At 46.9% G+C, this 17,985-nt stretch overlaps 1 protein-coding gene across 1 annotated transcript in view; it reads right to left on the minus strand.

The window, feature by feature from the left end:
- The window catches only part of RCAN1 (regulator of calcineurin 1), an 86,377-nt gene extending 68,419 nt beyond the window's left edge, over positions 1 to 17,958 (minus strand). Inside the window, exon 1 of the mRNA XM_081301413.1 lies at positions 17,546 to 17,958. Coding sequence (XP_081157539.1) covers positions 17,546 to 17,788 — 243 coding nt within the window. The 5' untranslated portion in view covers positions 17,789 to 17,958. The remainder of the gene's footprint in view (positions 1 to 17,545) is intronic.
- Between the last annotated feature and the right edge of the window lie 27 nt (positions 17,959 to 17,985).

The following is a 17,985-nucleotide window of genomic DNA, read 5'->3' on the forward strand; positions in this document are numbered from 1 at the left end:
GCCAGCAGAGAGGGAGGAGAAATTACCTAATTTTTAAGTTCTAAAAAAATGCCTCAAGGCTTTTCCCTGACCATGGAAACAAAATGGACCAGCACCTGCCAGGAGAATAGAGGCCTGGTGCTTTTGTGTCTGGTCCAGCTGTGCGTGACCTTTCAGCAAATCACAAACTCGCTAAGAGTACACACAGCCCATCTATTTGCCACCAATCTCCGCATGGGAGCCTGGGCACTGCAGGTGGTTGCTGTTATCTAATCTAATCTGGGCTGAGAGAAAAAAATGAGGGGTTTGCTCAGGCCCCCAGGAGGCAGGGTCCTTGACCCACCAGAGGCTGACTTCGTAACTGGCAAACAGATCCGGGTATGTACGTGGCCTTGGCTGACTGCGGGGAGGAGCAACACTGCTCCCCAGCACCCACAAACCACTGTGGGAAGGGCTCCAGTGGAGGCCCCGAAACTCAAGGCTCTGCCAAGGAGCCCAGGACCTGCAGTGGCCAAGGAACCCGCCACCACTCTGCAGACAGGACACACTGTGCTCTAGCCATGAAAGGGGCTCCCTCTCAGTGACTCCAGCACAGTCCGTCTGCACACAATGTCCCCCCAAATATACCTGCATCAGGGTTCTCACTAGGGACAGAGAAGACCCAGCCTAGAGACCTCCAGGACAGGGACACCCTCCAGGCACGGACAGCAGCAGCCACCTCAGTATGTGTCAGAGCTGACATCTGTGGAGGTGCTGGTAAACCAAGTCCTCTCTGAGCATGGTCCACCTGTGGGTCAAATGACCTCACTAAGCCCCATAAGGTGCTACTGTCATGACCCTTACCTGCGGTGGCCAGCAGAGGCCCCACAGCCCTATTGCCAGGGAGCAGCTGAGCTTCGATGAGGCCCAGGAGGCAGCACTCAGGCCTCTCAGCCCTGATCTGCAGAGAAGAGGGCAGCCCTTCCTCCCACCGGAAGGCCAAGGCTTCCTCCTAGGAGAGCTCACTCCTGCCTCCTCCCAGGGCTGACTGGAAGGCAAGCCAAGAGAGCAGGGTTCCAGCAGACTGGCACGGGACTCCCTGGGAAGGAGAAAGCGTTGGCTGAATAGGAAGAACTCCAAGGTCCTCACAGGCAAAGCCAAGGCTTCCCTGTTCCTGAGGATCCTAAGTCCCTGAGCAGCCTCGGTGGGGTCCTCCCAGAAGGTCCATTCTTCCTTCTCCTCTCTAATTCTCCGGCTCACAAAGACCCACGTTCTTGTGAGGCAGGCACAGGGACAGAGGGAAACTGCTTCCACACAGGAACCTCAAGGGCACTAGAGCCTCCTGAGGATGCTGGAGCCCAAGGCCTGCACCTTGGGGTGCTCTCAGTTCCCCTCCAGAGAGGCAGACACAAGACCTGACACACAGCCAGGGCCTCCACCTCCCAGTCCCTACCTCGGGAGGGCCTCTGCAGTGCTGAGGGAAGTGACTCAGCCAGACATGGGCACTGAACGCGCTCAGGCCAGCCGGGCTTGGAGGGAGTCGGTGCGGCTCGGGCACGTGTGCTGCTGCTGTTACTGGTCTGCACACGCCAGGACCCTGGCTTTTATGTACAGAGGAGAAGTGGAGTGTGAGGAGCAGAGCTGGGGTCAGAAACAGCGAGATGCCTGAGACCAAAATAAGGGGCCTCAACCTCTCTGGGCATGCTGAGTGGCCACCAGGTCCTTCTAGCACCAACAGCACACACTCCCATGGTATAAATGAGGAACATGCTCCCCACCAGCAGCTACCAGCCATATGTGGCTATTTCCATTAAGATTGGCTAGACTTCAAATTAAAAATTCAGTTCCTCAGTAGAACTAGCTACATTTTAAGTGCATGTGGCAATTAAAATTAAAATTAATTAAAATATAATAAAATCATAAGTTAGATTCCACAGTCACATATGCCACACTTCAATGTTCAGTGGCCACATGTACCTAGTGGTTGCCACACGGAATATTTCCATCTGGGTTCAGAGTTCCACTGGGCAGACTCTGGCCTGCAGATGGAGATGTGTGGAACATTCTTGCAGCCACTTTAAAGAATTGTGTGCTAGGTTAGAACCTATATAAAAGTAACAAAGACAGCCAGGTTTGTTCTTGTATATAACCAGTCTAAAACGGGAAAATACTCATCAAAGATGCATGAAGGTGAGTTAACTACCGCATGCCCTCCCAAGCTTACAACCAAAGGTGAAGCACCAGCGTTTCCCTAAGACAGAATGCTCATCTGCTGCTTCCATAATTCAATGCTGATGTATCATTTGTACAAGAAAACAATACACATGTAAGTTTGTAAAGAAGATGGATGGCAAGATCATCATTATTTAATTATATACTTGGAAAATGCAAAAGATTGAACAATAAGTTGTACATAACTAATCAAAAATTCAAATCAGGTCCAAAATCCAAAACTTTTTGAGTGCCAACATGACACCTCAGAAAATTTCACAAGATGCATTGTAGTCAATACACAGAAGCATTAAACATATAAAATTGCCCTTGGGCTCTCCTATGTATACATACAACATATGAACATGAAGCATAAATGCATTTTACAATTAATATTGGATCCTATCCCCAAGAAATCTCACCAAATATGAACAAATATTCTAAAATCCAGACTCCTCTGAGCCCATGCTAAGAGACATACAACCTGTATTAGAAACGGCAAAAAGGCTAAGGTGTGGGGTACAGCTGGTTACAAAGCTAATACTTAGAAACACATTTCATTTCCTTTATGTGAAAACACCACAAAGGTAAGGGAAAAAAGATCTCATTTTAGTGCATTTCTTAAGTTTACATAAAAATATTATACTGGAGGATCTAAAACATAAATACAAACTAAAACCAATAGGATCTATACAGAGAAAACTTCAAACCTATACTGAAAGCTGGCTTAAGTAGGTAGAACATTATAGGAACATAATATGTAAATATGTCAATTAACTCTATAAACCAAACAGGTAACTATAAAGAAGAAAACCAGAAGCCTGAACTCACTTCTTATGCCACAATAGCAATGAATTAAAGGCAAACAACAAATACAAAAATGTAAAAATACTGGAAGAAAACATACTCCTATACATTTTGGCCTAGATATGTGACAAACTCAGAAGTCAGGAAGTGACATTTCTTGCACTTAAACCACAAATAAAAATAATAAAATTTTTGTGGGTTAAAAATATCACAAAATCCAAATGTATGAAAGATGATATATCATGAGCTCTGTAATGTTTTGATCAATAAAAAAAAAAACAGTGGAAACAGATGAAAAAAAAATCACAAAATCAAGTGGTCACCTGGAGAAAACATCTGTAATATGTGTGATAAAGAACTGATTTCCTTAATAAACAAAAAAATGAATTAAGATTCTCAAGTACAGGAAAAATTCACTCAAAAGGCAGTAAATTATAAGCAATCAATTTACAGAGAAAAAAAAAGCAACAAATGACCAATGAGCATAATAAATGGTTAATCCTGAACCTAATAAGGAAAAGCAAATTAAAACAAAGAGATATTATTTTGCATGTATCAAAGATCCTGGCAGTGATTCGAACTGATTTACAATTCTGGCAAGAATGTGGGGAAAGAGGAATTCTTATGCCATGCTAGTGGTGATACAAATCAATATAAACATTCTGGAAAGCAAACTGACAATATCTATAAAAATGTAAAATAACCATATCCTCTGACTGAGAAATTCCACTGGAGAAATGCATCTCATAATTTACTCACTTAAGCAAACTAAGATGTATATGCAAGAATGCTGCTTGGAACATGGTTTATAATAGGAAAAAAAAAAACTGAAATGACCTAAATGTTCATCAATAGAAAAAACTAGTTTAACTGGGTTATGTTCTTATAATGAAACATCCGTCAGTCAAAGGAAATGCAGAGTTCATTGGAAAGACAACCACAATATGGTAAAAAGGCAGGTAGCAAAATGATATTCAACACAGTACTATGTAATACTGTAAACACATACACTTGGCACTTATTCAAATGTGTTTATCTCTGTACACACCATACATGTTTCTGTGTAAAACTCCGCAGAGGTGACCTCTGAGGAACAGGCTGAAAGAAGACAGTGGAGGACTTCAGGAAATGCTTGTCTTCTTATTTCTTGTGGCCAACCATTGCTTTTATAATGAACTATTTTTCAAATCACAGAGCAATGTAATCAAGTATAATAACCTATAGTTGGTGCTCAGCAAATGGTACTTATGAGTTGGCACTAGTCACTACCTGGTGTCCCTCAAGAGCCTTATGGCAGCACAGGCAGACCTAATTTGACTGGTGCTAACTGCTTGCTGAAGTCAGCCTGGAATGGCTGTGCAGCCGGCAACGAGGGTGGACAAGGTGTGGGTCATTCTGAACTGGCCCCAGGATCACACTATGCCAAAGCCCCTCCTTTCAATCTTCAGCCCCTTACCCCTACCCCACACCTCTCTATGACACCATTATCTCGCAGTACTGACTGGGGACAGACTGACGGTTGGGTGACATGCCACTGCAGGGTAAGAATCGCGTTTTTGAAGACTGGCTGGTTTAATTAAAAGCGCAGCGGGGCGCTGGGCCGCAAGCAGACAGCCTGCCTTTTGCCATGGAAAGTCATCTTCCCCGGCACAGTCTGATGGAAACCAGGACAGCACTCAGAGATAAGAAGGACAGCAAGGTGATCTGGCCCGCTTAGGACCTGATAGGGACAGGACCCAGACACCTGTCATCAGGTGCTAGCGGCTGGCTGGTGCAGGAGGTGCAGATGTCGCAGATGATAATGTACTTCTGGAAAGGCCTGTCTGTGCCCTAGAGGACATTCAAAGCACACTGAGAAAAAGGGGAGGGAAGGAGAGAGAGAGACCCTCACCACCACACATGGACGTTTATTTTTTAATTATAGGATTTTTTTAAAATTGGGCTAGGAAGTCTAGGATTTCCTCTCACCTACTATAATGATTTTTACTTTATAGTTTCTGAAAATTCAGTTAATTTGATATCGATTTTTTTAAAGTATTTAAGTTCTTCAAATATTTTCAACTTTGTAGGAAAGCTCATTTCACATTAAGCAGCCTTTTAACAAGGTCCCAACATATTATGGTGAAATTACAGTTTATTCTAAGCATTTACAAGTGATAATGAGTCATGCTAATCTGATGGTATTGTATATTTTACTATAATATTCTCAATATTTGAAAACACCTAAGTTTGTTTATTTCTCACACACACATACCCCACTGTAATGATTTAAAGCCTCAAACACTTGGTCTGAAATAATTGATGCAACTTCTAAAGGTGACTAAGTTACTCCTGGGAAAATAAGTCTTCCTGGTTAGCATACTAACAGTAACAATATTTTCATTTTTATGGTCCTTTCACTTTCAGTGCTCTGGCAGAGAAGTTACTTGCCCAAGAAGAAAGAGCCAGTGGCTGGTGGAGCTGGGATCTGAATCCAGGCTGACTGGACTCTTGGGCACAGCCTCCTAATTTCCATAAAGGCATAGCCTCCTAACGGGGACAACTCTGAACTGAGGGCGGTAGTGGTCCATAAGGAAGGTGGGCATGCAGGGTGTGTGTGCACACACCTCACCCACGCCTCCGCTCTTAGCAGAGCCAGAAATCTAGTAAGACTAACAACTAGCGGCTTGAAAAGCTGCAAGTGGGTGGCCTTGCCATGCAACCCCTGTGCTCATAGAGAGAGAACGAAGGATGTAACAACTGAACAAGCAAATAAGAATTAAGTGGGGACCTAATACAAGACCCTGAACCATATACTCACTGACATTAAAGACTATTTTCTGAGCATCTCCTGTCTTCAGATGCTATCATGAACACTGCCACAGCATCCTAGTGGCAGAGGCACCATCTAGACCTCTCTGTACTCAATGGGTCAAGCATCCCTGATCCAAAAATCCAAAGTCCAAAAGACTATGCAAATATCTCCAAATCCAAAAACCTCCAAATCTGAAACACAAAGTTCCAAGCATTTCAACTTTATGAAGGAGAAGCTGCTCGAAGTCCCAAGCACAGCCCTCTAGGTGGCTCCTCCATGTCAAGCCTTGAACACAGGACACAATGTGCCCTGCGCTCCTCTGTATAACTGCAGGAAGTTGCCAACTCAACACACAGCCTGTTACCCCCAGCCAACCTCACCTGGGTTGGAAAAGCTCCATCTTGGATTCAGCTTTCTAGAGATACCGAATGAGTCCTGAGTCACTTTCCAACCTGTGCAAGTATCCACAGGCCCACTGGTGTATGGCAGCCCAGTGAATCTTTCTGATGGGTGGCCTGTTTTCCAGGCCTGCAAAGCAGTTTTACAGGCAGTTGAGCCAGACCACCTGAGATCCTCGGGCTAGGATGCAAAAGTGGAGTTGAGATCTATCCAATTCCCTGGAATCTCAGCTCCAGTCCAGGCTCCCATCACTACATGGCCTGAGCAGGGGTCGAATCATCCCATTCGAGAGAGCAACCCCCATCACATCAGCCTGGTGATCTACCTCCCAGCAAGAGCTTCTCCTTTCAAAGTAATTTAATTGGAACCTAATACTGGAAGTCTGCTCACAAATCCCCAGTATCTCTGAAATTGTGTGTTTTCAGGAATGAATTCTTTCTTTGCATTTTTCCCCCTTTTTCTTTTTCTTTTTGCATGGTGCTGGGAGGGAACCCAGCGCCTGGCGCATGCCAGGCAAGTGCTGTACCACTGAGCTGCACCGGCGACCCTCTCTGCATTTTCTCAGGCTGATCATTTTGAGTGGTGTTTCAAACAAGCTGCATCAAATCAGAATACATGCGCTATAGCACAGGTGGGTGGGAGTCATTCCTTTAAAACGTCTCCCCTTTAGGTGAACACAGCTCCGATTTCAGATTCCCCCCAGAGAGACATCTTCACCCGCAGTAGGGAAAAGCCACCATCAGGAAGTGGCTTCTCACTTGTGTGGTTTTTCTGAATGGGAGATGGGACGTATCACTCCTTTTTTAAGTTTAAATGACAACTTACTTCTTTGTGCCATAAGAAATGACTTCTCCTTTCCTTCTGAAAACACTTTCTGTCTCTGATGCCTGAAATAGTCTAAGCCAACAGCAGGACCCAGGGCAGAACACACAGGAAGTTGCTTCCCCCTGCTGGTGACCACTGGTCTTTTGAACACCCTCAGTACAAAGCTCTCTGTTCCCTCCATGTGCAGGGACACCCTGCCCTTTGACAGCCCCCTAGTTGTGTCCTGGAGACAGGCCTTTCCCATGTGTTGCCGGTTATCCAATTTCTGGCTGGCTTGGACTCTACACATGGTCCTGTAATTTGTGGGCTCCAAGTTCCTTTGTGTTGGGTGGGAAAGGGAAGACATTGTTTGACACAGAATTAAGTGAGCTGTTTAAAACCAGGAGAAAGGAGACCCAGCTTCAGTTCTGGTTCTGCCCATTCCACTGAGCACTCCTGAGGCCATGTCATTGCCCCTCTGAGCCTGAGCCACTCATGTGAGAAATGGAAGGCCCTTCCTGCCATGGGACTCAGAACCCCAGAGTCAGGAGACTAGGAACCATGGAAGTCTATGGTGCTTATTACTTTGTAAAGGGAGAAGTGGTCTCCTTTACCTGTATAAAAAAAATAATAATAATAGCATCAATTTTAGAAGTTTTAGGTAGGATTACTGAGTGTGGGGTGCCTACCTGTGATCCCAGCAACTCAGGAGGCTGAGGCAGGACGAGTGCCAAGTTCAAGGCCAGCCTAAGTAACTTGGCGAGGCCCTAAGCAACTCAGTGAGGGCCTCTAAATAAAAAATTTAAAAAGGGCTGGGGATGTAGCTCAGTGATAAAGCACCTCTGGGTTCAATCCCCAATAACCCACTTCCCCCCAAAAGGAAGTTGCATGAAGTATTAAATGAGACAATGTGGGCTGGGGATGTGGCTCAAGCGGTAGCGCGCTCGCCTGGCATGCGTGCGGCCCGGGTTCGATCCTCAGCACCACATACCAACAAAGATGTTGTGTCCGCCAAGAACTAAAAAATAAAAAAATATTTAAAAAAAATAAATAAATAAATGAGACAATGTACAAAAGATATTTAGCACAATTAGTAAGTGTTAAGTACAGTATTTATAATTAATTATATAACTGCTAATTTTGTCACTACCCACACATAAGAGTAGAAATAGGTGCTACCAAGAATTTCCCCAGCTAAGCACGGTGGCACAAACTCAAAGTCTCAGCTACTTAGGAGGACGAGGCAGGAGGATCACTTGAGCCCAGGAGTTCAAAGACAGCCTGGGCAACATAGCAAAACCCCATCTCAATCAATCAATCAATCAATCAATCAATTCATTCCAGGACAATAGGCAGAAACCAAGATAGCCAAACCCTGACATATTATCATTCTATTAATAAGGTAAAGCTACCATGACATTTGGAAAAGTCTCCAGTAATTGTCAGATTTTTAAATGTTTTTTAAAAGCATTTCACTTCAATGTTCTGGCACTGAAAGTCATCTTTGGCAAACCTTCAAATGGTAACTCAACAGAATTGCTGCTGGCTCATTTGAACCCTCTGACACGCACAGGGTCATTATGGATCAGTCTTACACGAATCCCCAAGTTCTAAACACACAAAGCTGGAATGACTGAAATGAACTTTCTCTTTAGCCACAAACCAGCAGACAGTGCTCAGGAGGCTGAGGCAGGAGGACTGAGAGTTCGAGGTAAGCACAGCAGGGGTGTGGGTGGGAGGCTGGAGAAGCTGAATGGAAAAGAACTAGAACCACAATGAATGAACTCTCTTTTTGAGCAAATTCCTACTTGGAAAAGCCTGACTGAAGCAGTGGGGGTGTGGCCCCTGGGGTAGAAGAGAGCTGAGCCATTCAGTCTGAGAAGCCAGAAAGGACCTCAGGGATTATCTAATTCAACTGCTTGACTGACAGATGAAACGCAGGAGGCCTGGGGAGGCTGAATAAGGTGCCCAAGGACCACAGTGATCTATAAAGCTTTTAGTTAGATTTACATGACATGCATGATATCATCAGAATTAAGTTTGTGTCTTCCTGCTAGCCTGTGAATTCCAGGAAGGGAGAAACGTGTCTGTCTGCGGGCAACACAGGAGGCTGGGGCCTGGGGGGTCAGCTGGTTTGCCTGGGGTCCTGCAGCTGGTCATCAGCCAGCACAATGCTGGGAACAAGGCTGGTACTTAAGGCGTATTTGTTGAGTGAATGATCAGAATGAGTGGAGGATGCAGCTTTGCCCGGCTCTAGCAACCCAGCTTTGCTTCTGCTTGAACACAACATGTTCAAGGCTGCCACTGTGCCTAGTGCACAATGAGCACTCAAGATAGCCACTAAGTAAAAACACAGGGCCAAAGGAATAATGGAGGTGTAACTGCATGAACCTCAGTTTCCTGTGGATAAAAATACATTCTCCATAGAGCTGTCCTAAGACTTAAATAAGATGCAAACGAAAAACCCATAAGAGGCATACGAAAACCCATGTGCATTACCATCTCACTGAGAAACAAGGGGCACAGCTCCAGAGTTAGCTAAAGCTGGGTGTGAGCCACAGGACCCATACCTCCCAGCCGTGTGACCTGGAACAGGTCTCTTGGCCGATGCCTGGCCACATGTATACTTATATACTGATGGTACAAAATAAAGCACTTCATACTAATGAATGGAAACTTATATTGTCTTAAAAAAAAAAACCACAAAAATTAACATAAAAATACAAGGATAATTGTTATAGATAACATTTGTATCTCAACTCCAAATTCATGTGTTAAAGCCCCCACAGGATTAGTGTCCTTACAAGAAGAGGTAACAGGGTTTTCTGTCTCGGCGCACACAGAGGAAAGACTATGTGAGGACACAGTGAGAAGGGAAAGAGCAGACCCAGAACCCAGCCGTGCTGGCACCCTGACCTCAGGCTTCCAAACTTCAGAACTAGGAGAAAGTGAATGTCATTGTTTAAGCCCCCTAATCTTTGGTGTTTTGTGATGGCAGCCCAAGCCGACTAATACGGTAATAAAGTAAGACAATCTATTGTTATATTCGGGAGGAAAAATCCAAAATTAGCTCTCTGAATTAAAAAAAAAAATTAAATAACATTTTTGTCTTCTAATTCTAAATTCAGGCCAATCTCAAATACCTCTCTCTACGGTGCTAATTACGATTGCTCGTGGGAATTTCATACTGCATCCGCCAAAATTAGCAACAAGAGGAAAAGTACTGGACCTTCCAGCTTATCTAAACCAAGGGTTCAGTGTCTTGAGCTCTCTCAGAAATAAGGTAGATAACAGCTTTTGGTGATTCAGGAACTTAAAAATCTAGCTATCACCCCACCAATCAGGTATTGTATGTTAAGTTGTGGAGGCTAGAAGTGTATTCTTATACACTGTTGAATCTAAAAAGAAAAAATCAGATTAGAAGAAACCTTAATAAACTTTCCCCCCTGCTGGGGTTGAACCGGGGTCTCTTGCGTCCTGGGCAAGTGCCCTATACTGAGTTACATCCCCAAGCTCTCAGTCGTCATTCCTGAACATTAGCTGCTCCATAGACATCGAAAGTTTATAAAGAAAAAAATGAATGCACCAGCATCTCACTGCAGTGGGGAGGTGGGGGGGCTGGCCCTGTGAGCCACCTCCTGGTGTTCATGCCCATGTCATTCTCGCCTCAAATGACCTGCAACGGGTCCCACTCCATCCAGCACGCCCTCTCTCACTCGCTCTGAGGGAACGCGCTGCCATGCTGTGATCCGCCCTGGAGAGTCCCAAGGAGCAAGGACCTGAGGGGACCTCCAGCCAAGAGTCACCAAGGAACACCATGCTGCCGGCCTCAGGGTGACACTGGCACTGAGGCTTTAGTGCAGCCAGGTGACAGCCTGAGGCAGAGGCTCAAGCTTAGCCATCCCCAGATCCCTGACCACAAAGGCGGAGAGGTAATACTCGTTTATTGGTGTAAGCCACTCAGTGCTGGGTTAGTTAGTGACATGGCAGTAGACAACAGATACAATGACCCAATGTGCAGTGACCCAATGTCCCAGTCTCCATGACAAGCATTTTACACCCAGCGCAAGACGTAAGTACCACTAGCATCCCCATTTCACAGGCAGAGAAACTAAGGCACAGGTCAGGGTAACAATTCCTAGAGTCACCCTGCCTAATGGCAAAGGTACGCTGAAGACCCCTGCTGTCAACCAGGACACTGCTCATGGGTGGCCTTCACCCAGGATTTCTATGATGAGTGAGCTGTAGACAACACGAAGCCCCCTTTGCCACCATCAAAGTTGGGAGATTGAAGGTAATTAACAGCCCTCTGATGTTATATCAATGAGCCACGGTCACACCTATTGCCATGGTATAGCCCCTCCACGCTCAGAGAACATGGCCAAGTCATCCTCTGTCCTCTTCACGGCCAGCCCTCGCAGTCCTGAGGGAGGTCAGTATCTACAAAGGGGACGCTCTCTCACAACTCAACTGCATTTCAAGTGACTGGCCAGCTCCCACAGCCCTTGAGGTGAACCCTTATGACTGTGCACAGTGCGTGCCCACCACCACCAGGCTGCCCACGCTCCACGCACTCACAGACCTGCACACCACCAGGCCCTCGGTGGCATGCAGGGGAAACAGTGATTGTGTCATCTGATGGCATTTTTTTAAAGGAAAGAAACAAAGAGACAAAGGCAACAGCCTGAACTATAGGCAGAGGAACCAGCAGCCGGCTCTCTCTATTCTACTCTATCACAAAGCCTCTTTTTCCTTCCCTTATGTCATTGTCCCAAGCCTTGAAAAGTCAGTCTGTAGTTGCAGACTGTAACATTTAAAGCCATTGCTACTGAAGTAAAAAGGCTCTGAGCAAGGGAGGGTGTGGACCACGCTCTTGTTAGTGGAGAGGTGGAGGAAAGGAATTAAGAAAATACCTGTGGGTGTAGCAGGCACTGATTTATTAAGAGTCAGAAATTCTAAAATTAGGGAAATCGTGGGTAAGTTCTAAAACATACCTTGCATCTATGTAATGTGTGAACGTTTAAAAACACAACCAAATAAACTGAACCAGACCATATTGGATATCAGATCACTTAAGGGAAGACTTGATCCATAATTTAAGTCTGAGAAACCACACGTCTCACCCTCCTACTAGGACAAAAAATGAAAATGCCTAAAACTGCCTGATTTCCCACTGCCACTCTCCTGCTAGGATGTCACATTTTACCGTGTGCTGCGCTCACTGACTGACAGGAATGGGTAGAAAGACAACCAAGGATACACAATCTCAGGCAGAGGCTGTGCCCATCAGCTGTGCCACCTTCCATCCTCAAAACCCCTCAGTCATCAGAGTGCCACTAAAGGATGTCTTATTACCAAAGTCAGCTTTGGGAGCCGAGTCTGTGACTTGCCCTGGGGTGCAGCATATAAAAGCTTAAGGGAGGTAGACCACCCTGGGTAAAATGGGCTTAAGCCCTCCTGCTGAGCACCAGTAATCCTGCTCTCAGGCTTCAAGGTCAGACAGCAGTCCAGGAGAAGGCGTCCTCCAGTCCAAGAGCCTGGCTCCCATCAGAGTCTCAAAGAAATCAAGGTACAGACAGGCTGTCATCTGGCTAGAGTAGGAACCTGGTCATCAAGTATTCGGTTACCTTCAAGATACAGTCATGCCTAGGGTGGCCCAGACCCTTCTAGCTGGGGTAGTGGTCTTCGACTGTGACTGACAAAATCACCTGGAGCCTGCCAGGGGCATGGGAATGTCACAAGGTCCTGGAGACTCTAAGGTACACTTAGAGTGACAGAACCAACCTGCGCAGGCCTCCTGATGGAGGAATTCAAGGATACCACTGAAACTCCCTCTTTACCAATCAGAACATTGTGTTATTAAAAGAATCAAGGGAAGTAGCTACCACAAATCTTTAGTAAGCATTTTTTAAGTATATATAAGTATATTCAGTAGAATAGATCTTTGTGATTTTTCTGACTTAGCCTTCAAGCAACACTCTATCAGTCAGATAAATATTCATGTTTCAGGCAACCAAAAAACAGTGTGTGTTTCCACTGCTATGTGGAACTCCACTCACTGCTTCTAATAGAATACTATTTGAGAACTCTGAAATTCCTGGTCACCTTGATGATGGTGGAGTAAACTCTTACCCTAGAGAACCAATAACTAGCCACTGCCCACAGTGCAAAGCATATGCGTATGCAGTTACTGGTTCAAAGCACTGCTTTTCTTTCTGAAGCAGAACAATGGTTCACAAAAGTAGTAGTTACAGACAAAGAAAATAATCTTACATTTATAAAAGTTTTCATTAATTTACAATGATATTAATCTAATGATATAGTTTCAATTATCGTTAGGTAAAAACTTAACTGAGTCATTATAAATTATTTACATTATTGATGATGATCCAGCTAATAAAGATGATCTCATTTATCAGATCAGACATTAATAATTACAGAACAGCTTCTGTAAACTCTCAAAGGAATCAGTAGGTCAGGGCAATTTCTGTTTGCTTTTGAGACTCAGATTACAGAATCATAGGACGCTATATGCAAACAAGCTTGAGAGAGTCTTTTTCTGCAGGCTTTTTCTCTCCACAGTGGCCCCCAGCAGACTGGCTGTGGACAGGGGATGCCAGCCCACAGGCATTTGCAGTTCATCATCTGTCTACCCAAGGTGAACACTACTACTCTAAAGCACACCCAACGGTGACACGCTACCTTGAAGGAAGACTGGCCTAAAACACTAAGGCTTCAGGTTGAAGCTCAGAAGCCACATCTTCCCAGAGGGCTGGTTTTAGCTAAATGAGAAAGGACCCACTCTCTAGAAGGCTTACCAATGACATCCCAAGATGTGGCTCTGGCTCCTGGATTGCCTTACTGCCCAAAGCTATTTGCCTCTGGGGGCTGAGACCCCTTAGCCCAGTGGGTTCTTGTCTTCCCCTACTGTTGTAAATCTTACAGGACTTTGCAAAGGGGCAACCAGGGCAGGAAGCTCCTCACAAGCTTCAGAAGAAGAAGGGGGCTTGAATGGAGGCTCTCTCCACTTCCCATTACCAACACAGAACCTATAGCAATCACCCTCCAAGCTCCCCAACAATGGCAGCAGCCCCCAGCCTGCCTCTCCACTTCTCTCCTGCCCACTCATCTTTCTTCCCCACCTGGCCTTGCAGTTAAGATGACATCTGAACTATACCATAGCCCCATTGCCCTCCAAGGAACCTTCCCTGGCTGCCCCCTGACCTCAGCCACCACCTCCCCACCTCCAATTCAACACACCTGGGACTCCTCGCCTTACCCATAGTTCATCCCTGCACTGAACTCCAGCATTTGCTATTCCCTCTGCCTGGAGCCAGCCACACAAAAATCACCCTATCAACCCAGTTCAAGCTGCACAGAGGCCTTCTTGGGCCAACCAATCTAAAGAGGCTCCAGGCTGAGGCTTCTGTGTGTCCTTCTCCCCACACAGTCCCCAGAGCCACTCTCTGCCCTTCTCTGGGCTCTAGAAGGCTGACTCTTCCTATGGACTCTACATCTTGGGCTCTCTCGTCTCCTGGCTGCTCACTCAGTGCTACTGAGGTTGGAGACATGGGTACTTCCCTTCCCGACTGGGCCTCAACACCTCAAATGGGCAACTTTTAAGTCTAGGGCTCCTGCCAGGTAGCTCCTCCCCTAGGTTCCAGCCACACTGCTTCCTGACATCTCTTATGGATTCCCTCAGGGTCACCCAGCAAACCAGTTCTTCAGGAAGACCTCTTGAACCGCCAAAGTGATTGATCCTGCTAGGACCTGACCACTAGGACCCAGCCCCCCACCCTGTCACTCTCTTCATTAACAGCCATGTTTGCCGCTGTGTCTATCACTACCATCAGCCCTCCGTCCCCTCGGGCACCACATCTGCAGAGTCTACCAGTCATGAATCAAAATTAATTTATCAGCACTGAATAGGTAAAGACTTTCTTCCTTATCATTACTCCTGAAACAAGTATGCATACCAACTATTTACAGGTCATGTTGTGTTAGGTATTAAAAGTAACTAGAGGGGCCGGGATTGTGGCTCAGTGACAAGTGGCTCAGTACTTGCCTAGCATATGTGAGGCACCAGGTTCAATTCTCAGCATTGCATATAAATAAATGAATAAAATAAAGGTCCATCAACATCAAAAAATATTTTTTTAAAAAAGTAACTAGAGATGCTAGGCGTGATGGTGCACACCTGTAATCCCAGTGGCTCAGGAGGCTGAGGCAAGAGGATTGTGAGTCTGAAGTCACCCTCAGCAAAAGTGAGGCGCTAAACAACTCAGTGAGACCCTGTCTCTAAATAACATAGGGCTAGGGATGTGGCTCAGTGGTCGAGTGCCCCTCAGTTCAATCCCTGGTACCCCCCATAAAAAAAGGAAAGAAAAAGAAAAAAAGTAACTAGAGATAATTTAAAGTATAAGATGTACTTAGGTTATATGCAAATACCATGACTTAAGCACATAACATGGACTTTTAGCACTAAGGGGTTTCCTAGAACCAACAATCACCATGTATTCCAAGAGACAACTAACTGTTCACTTGCTTTTTTAGGGTCCACCTCTTCCCCAGTCACTAGAGCCCAAGCTCATAAAAGCAGGGAGCCTGGCAAGTTCACCACTGTCCTCAGGCCAAAACCATGCCTGGAACAGGGCACCAGTCAACACAGAGAATGCCCAAAGGGACACAAGCTAGCCCAGTGTGTCCACTCAAAGCACTGCCCATGGGTGAGGCCTTCCCCAATCAGCTGATGGACAGCCACCACCTCCACCCCTCCCAAACGTCCGGTCCCAAGTCTGTTTTTCCCTATGGCACCGTCATCTTCTGATATATTTGACATTTGTTTTCTGCTTCCTCCAACAAAGATGTCAGTTCTCAAAGCAAAAATGCTAATGTAGTCACTGATGTAGCCTCGCTCGTAGAACAGCTCCTGGCCTACAGCAGAGTCCCAATAAAGATTAAAATGAAGAGCTGGCAAAGTGGACCAATCTTTAAATGAAGCAGTTTGGGGCCTGTTCCTGACACTGGGAAGAAAATGAAAACTATGAATTGCTGGACACCCAGCAACTCACTTGACACCCAGAAATTCATCCAGCAACTGCACTGGACACCCAATACAGTTTTACATGACTTGATCTTACTCCAAGGAATGGCCTAGGACCCCCTAAGAAAGATGCTTATCCTACCCAGAGAAGAAGCACTTTATTTTTTGTTTTATTTATCTATCTATTATTTAGTAGTGTAGATTGAATCCAGGGCACTTTACCACTGAACTACATCCCCCGTCCTTTATTTTAATTTTATTTTATTTTATTCAGTAAGTAAGTAAATAAATAAATAATAAAAATATAATTTGGAGACAGGGTCTCTCTAAGTTGCTGAGGCTGGCTTTGAACTTGCAATTCTCCTGACATGGGTTCCCCAGTGGCTGGGAGTAGAAGCCAGGCATTAGCCACTGCTGTCTGAGAAGAACAGATTTGAGAGTAAGATGAGGAAGACCCTGTGTTGGTGACAGTTGTTGCTCTAGAAAGCATGCCCAGAAGTTGATGTGGCCATTATAAAAACCTTTCTGAAAGTAAATGGGCAAATAAATTATAAATAAATGAGACGAAGACACACCGTTCCCTTTCCACAGTAGTGTTCCTCTTGGCAGCAGCTTCAACTACAGTTCATTGACAGTGCCTGTGGACCCAGAGCCAAGCCTGAAAGCATTGCTTTTTTGACAGCTGCTGTCTTAACGGGGCAGCTATCAAAGGCAGGTTTCATTCTGCAACGCCTACACTGTCCAAATTTTATTCTGCACAATAACTGAAGATTGGAATAAATTCCTCCTCCCCACCACCATCACTGATTACTCATACTTGCTCTCTCACCCTCCAAAGTGTCTAAAAATGTGCGGATTGGGGGGAGGGGGATCAATTCCCAATGTACTGAGTGTCCCTGGTGGTGGCATGTCACTCCTTCAAGGGAGCTAGATTCCTGGCTAAATATCCGAAAGGTTTTGAAAATGGTCCCGTTCCCCCTAACACCATTCGACCAAAACTGGCCAACGAACCGCAGGATAATGAGCAACCACGGATCCTCACCCAAACACTGGCTTTTCTTCCAATAGTGCAGATTGAGAATGCAGAGACGTCGTCGTATTTATGAACAGTGAGTCACGTCGCCGCTCAACGTCTGTTTCCTCCTCCCTATGAATGAGGTGACCCCCCTCCCCTATCGAGTAAATGCAGGGCTGTGGCTAACGCCCCAGGGGGGCGACAGGAGCTGCCCGGCCGTTCGGGTCCTAATTGTCACCACCCGAAAACCCACCGGGCGCAGGGGCGTCGCTGGGAAGCAATAGCAAGCCCTAGCCGAGCGGAGCGGAGCCGCTGAAGACCCGCTTCGAGAGCTGCGCGCGGCCGGCAGGCGCTCGGGGATTGGGGACCCGCGGAGCGCCACCCCGGGGACAAGGGCCCGCGTCCGGGCGTCCCGGGGTTGCCATCCGCGGCGGACCTCGGCGCTGCGACCCGCTTCCTCGGGGCAACAAGTGTCCGCCCTCCGCCCCGACGGCCCGCCCGGCCCAGCCCTCACCCGGCACAGGCCGTCCACGAACACGCGCGGGTCCAGGTGGCAGGCGATAGTGGCGCTGGGCAGGTCCTGCAGGTCCACCTCCTCCATCTCGCAGTCGATGAAGCTCCAGTCGCCGCCGCCCTCATCGGCCTCGACCGCCCGGGAGAAGGGCGCGAAGGGCCGCAGCGTCACCCCGGGCCGCGCCCGCGCCTCGGCCGCCTCCGCTGCCGCCCCGAGCCGGGGCCCGGCCACGCCGTCCTCCATCCCCGCGTTCGCGCCCGCGCGCCCCTGTGCGCCCCCGCCGGCTGCGCCGGGCTCGCGCGCCGGAGCCTAGCGCTCTCTCCTCCGCGCCGCGGCCGCTGGCTCCCGGTTAACCCCCTCGGGATTGCGCGGCTGCCGGCCGTCGGCTGTCACCACGGTTCCCGGAGACGCGGCCTCCAAGCGCCCGCCCCGCCCGCCTC

The sequence above is a fragment of the Spermophilus citellus genome, assembly GCF_964194105.1.
Source record: "Spermophilus citellus genome assembly, chromosome: 7".
Lineage (NCBI taxonomy): Eukaryota > Metazoa > Chordata > Mammalia > Rodentia > Sciuridae > Spermophilus > Spermophilus citellus.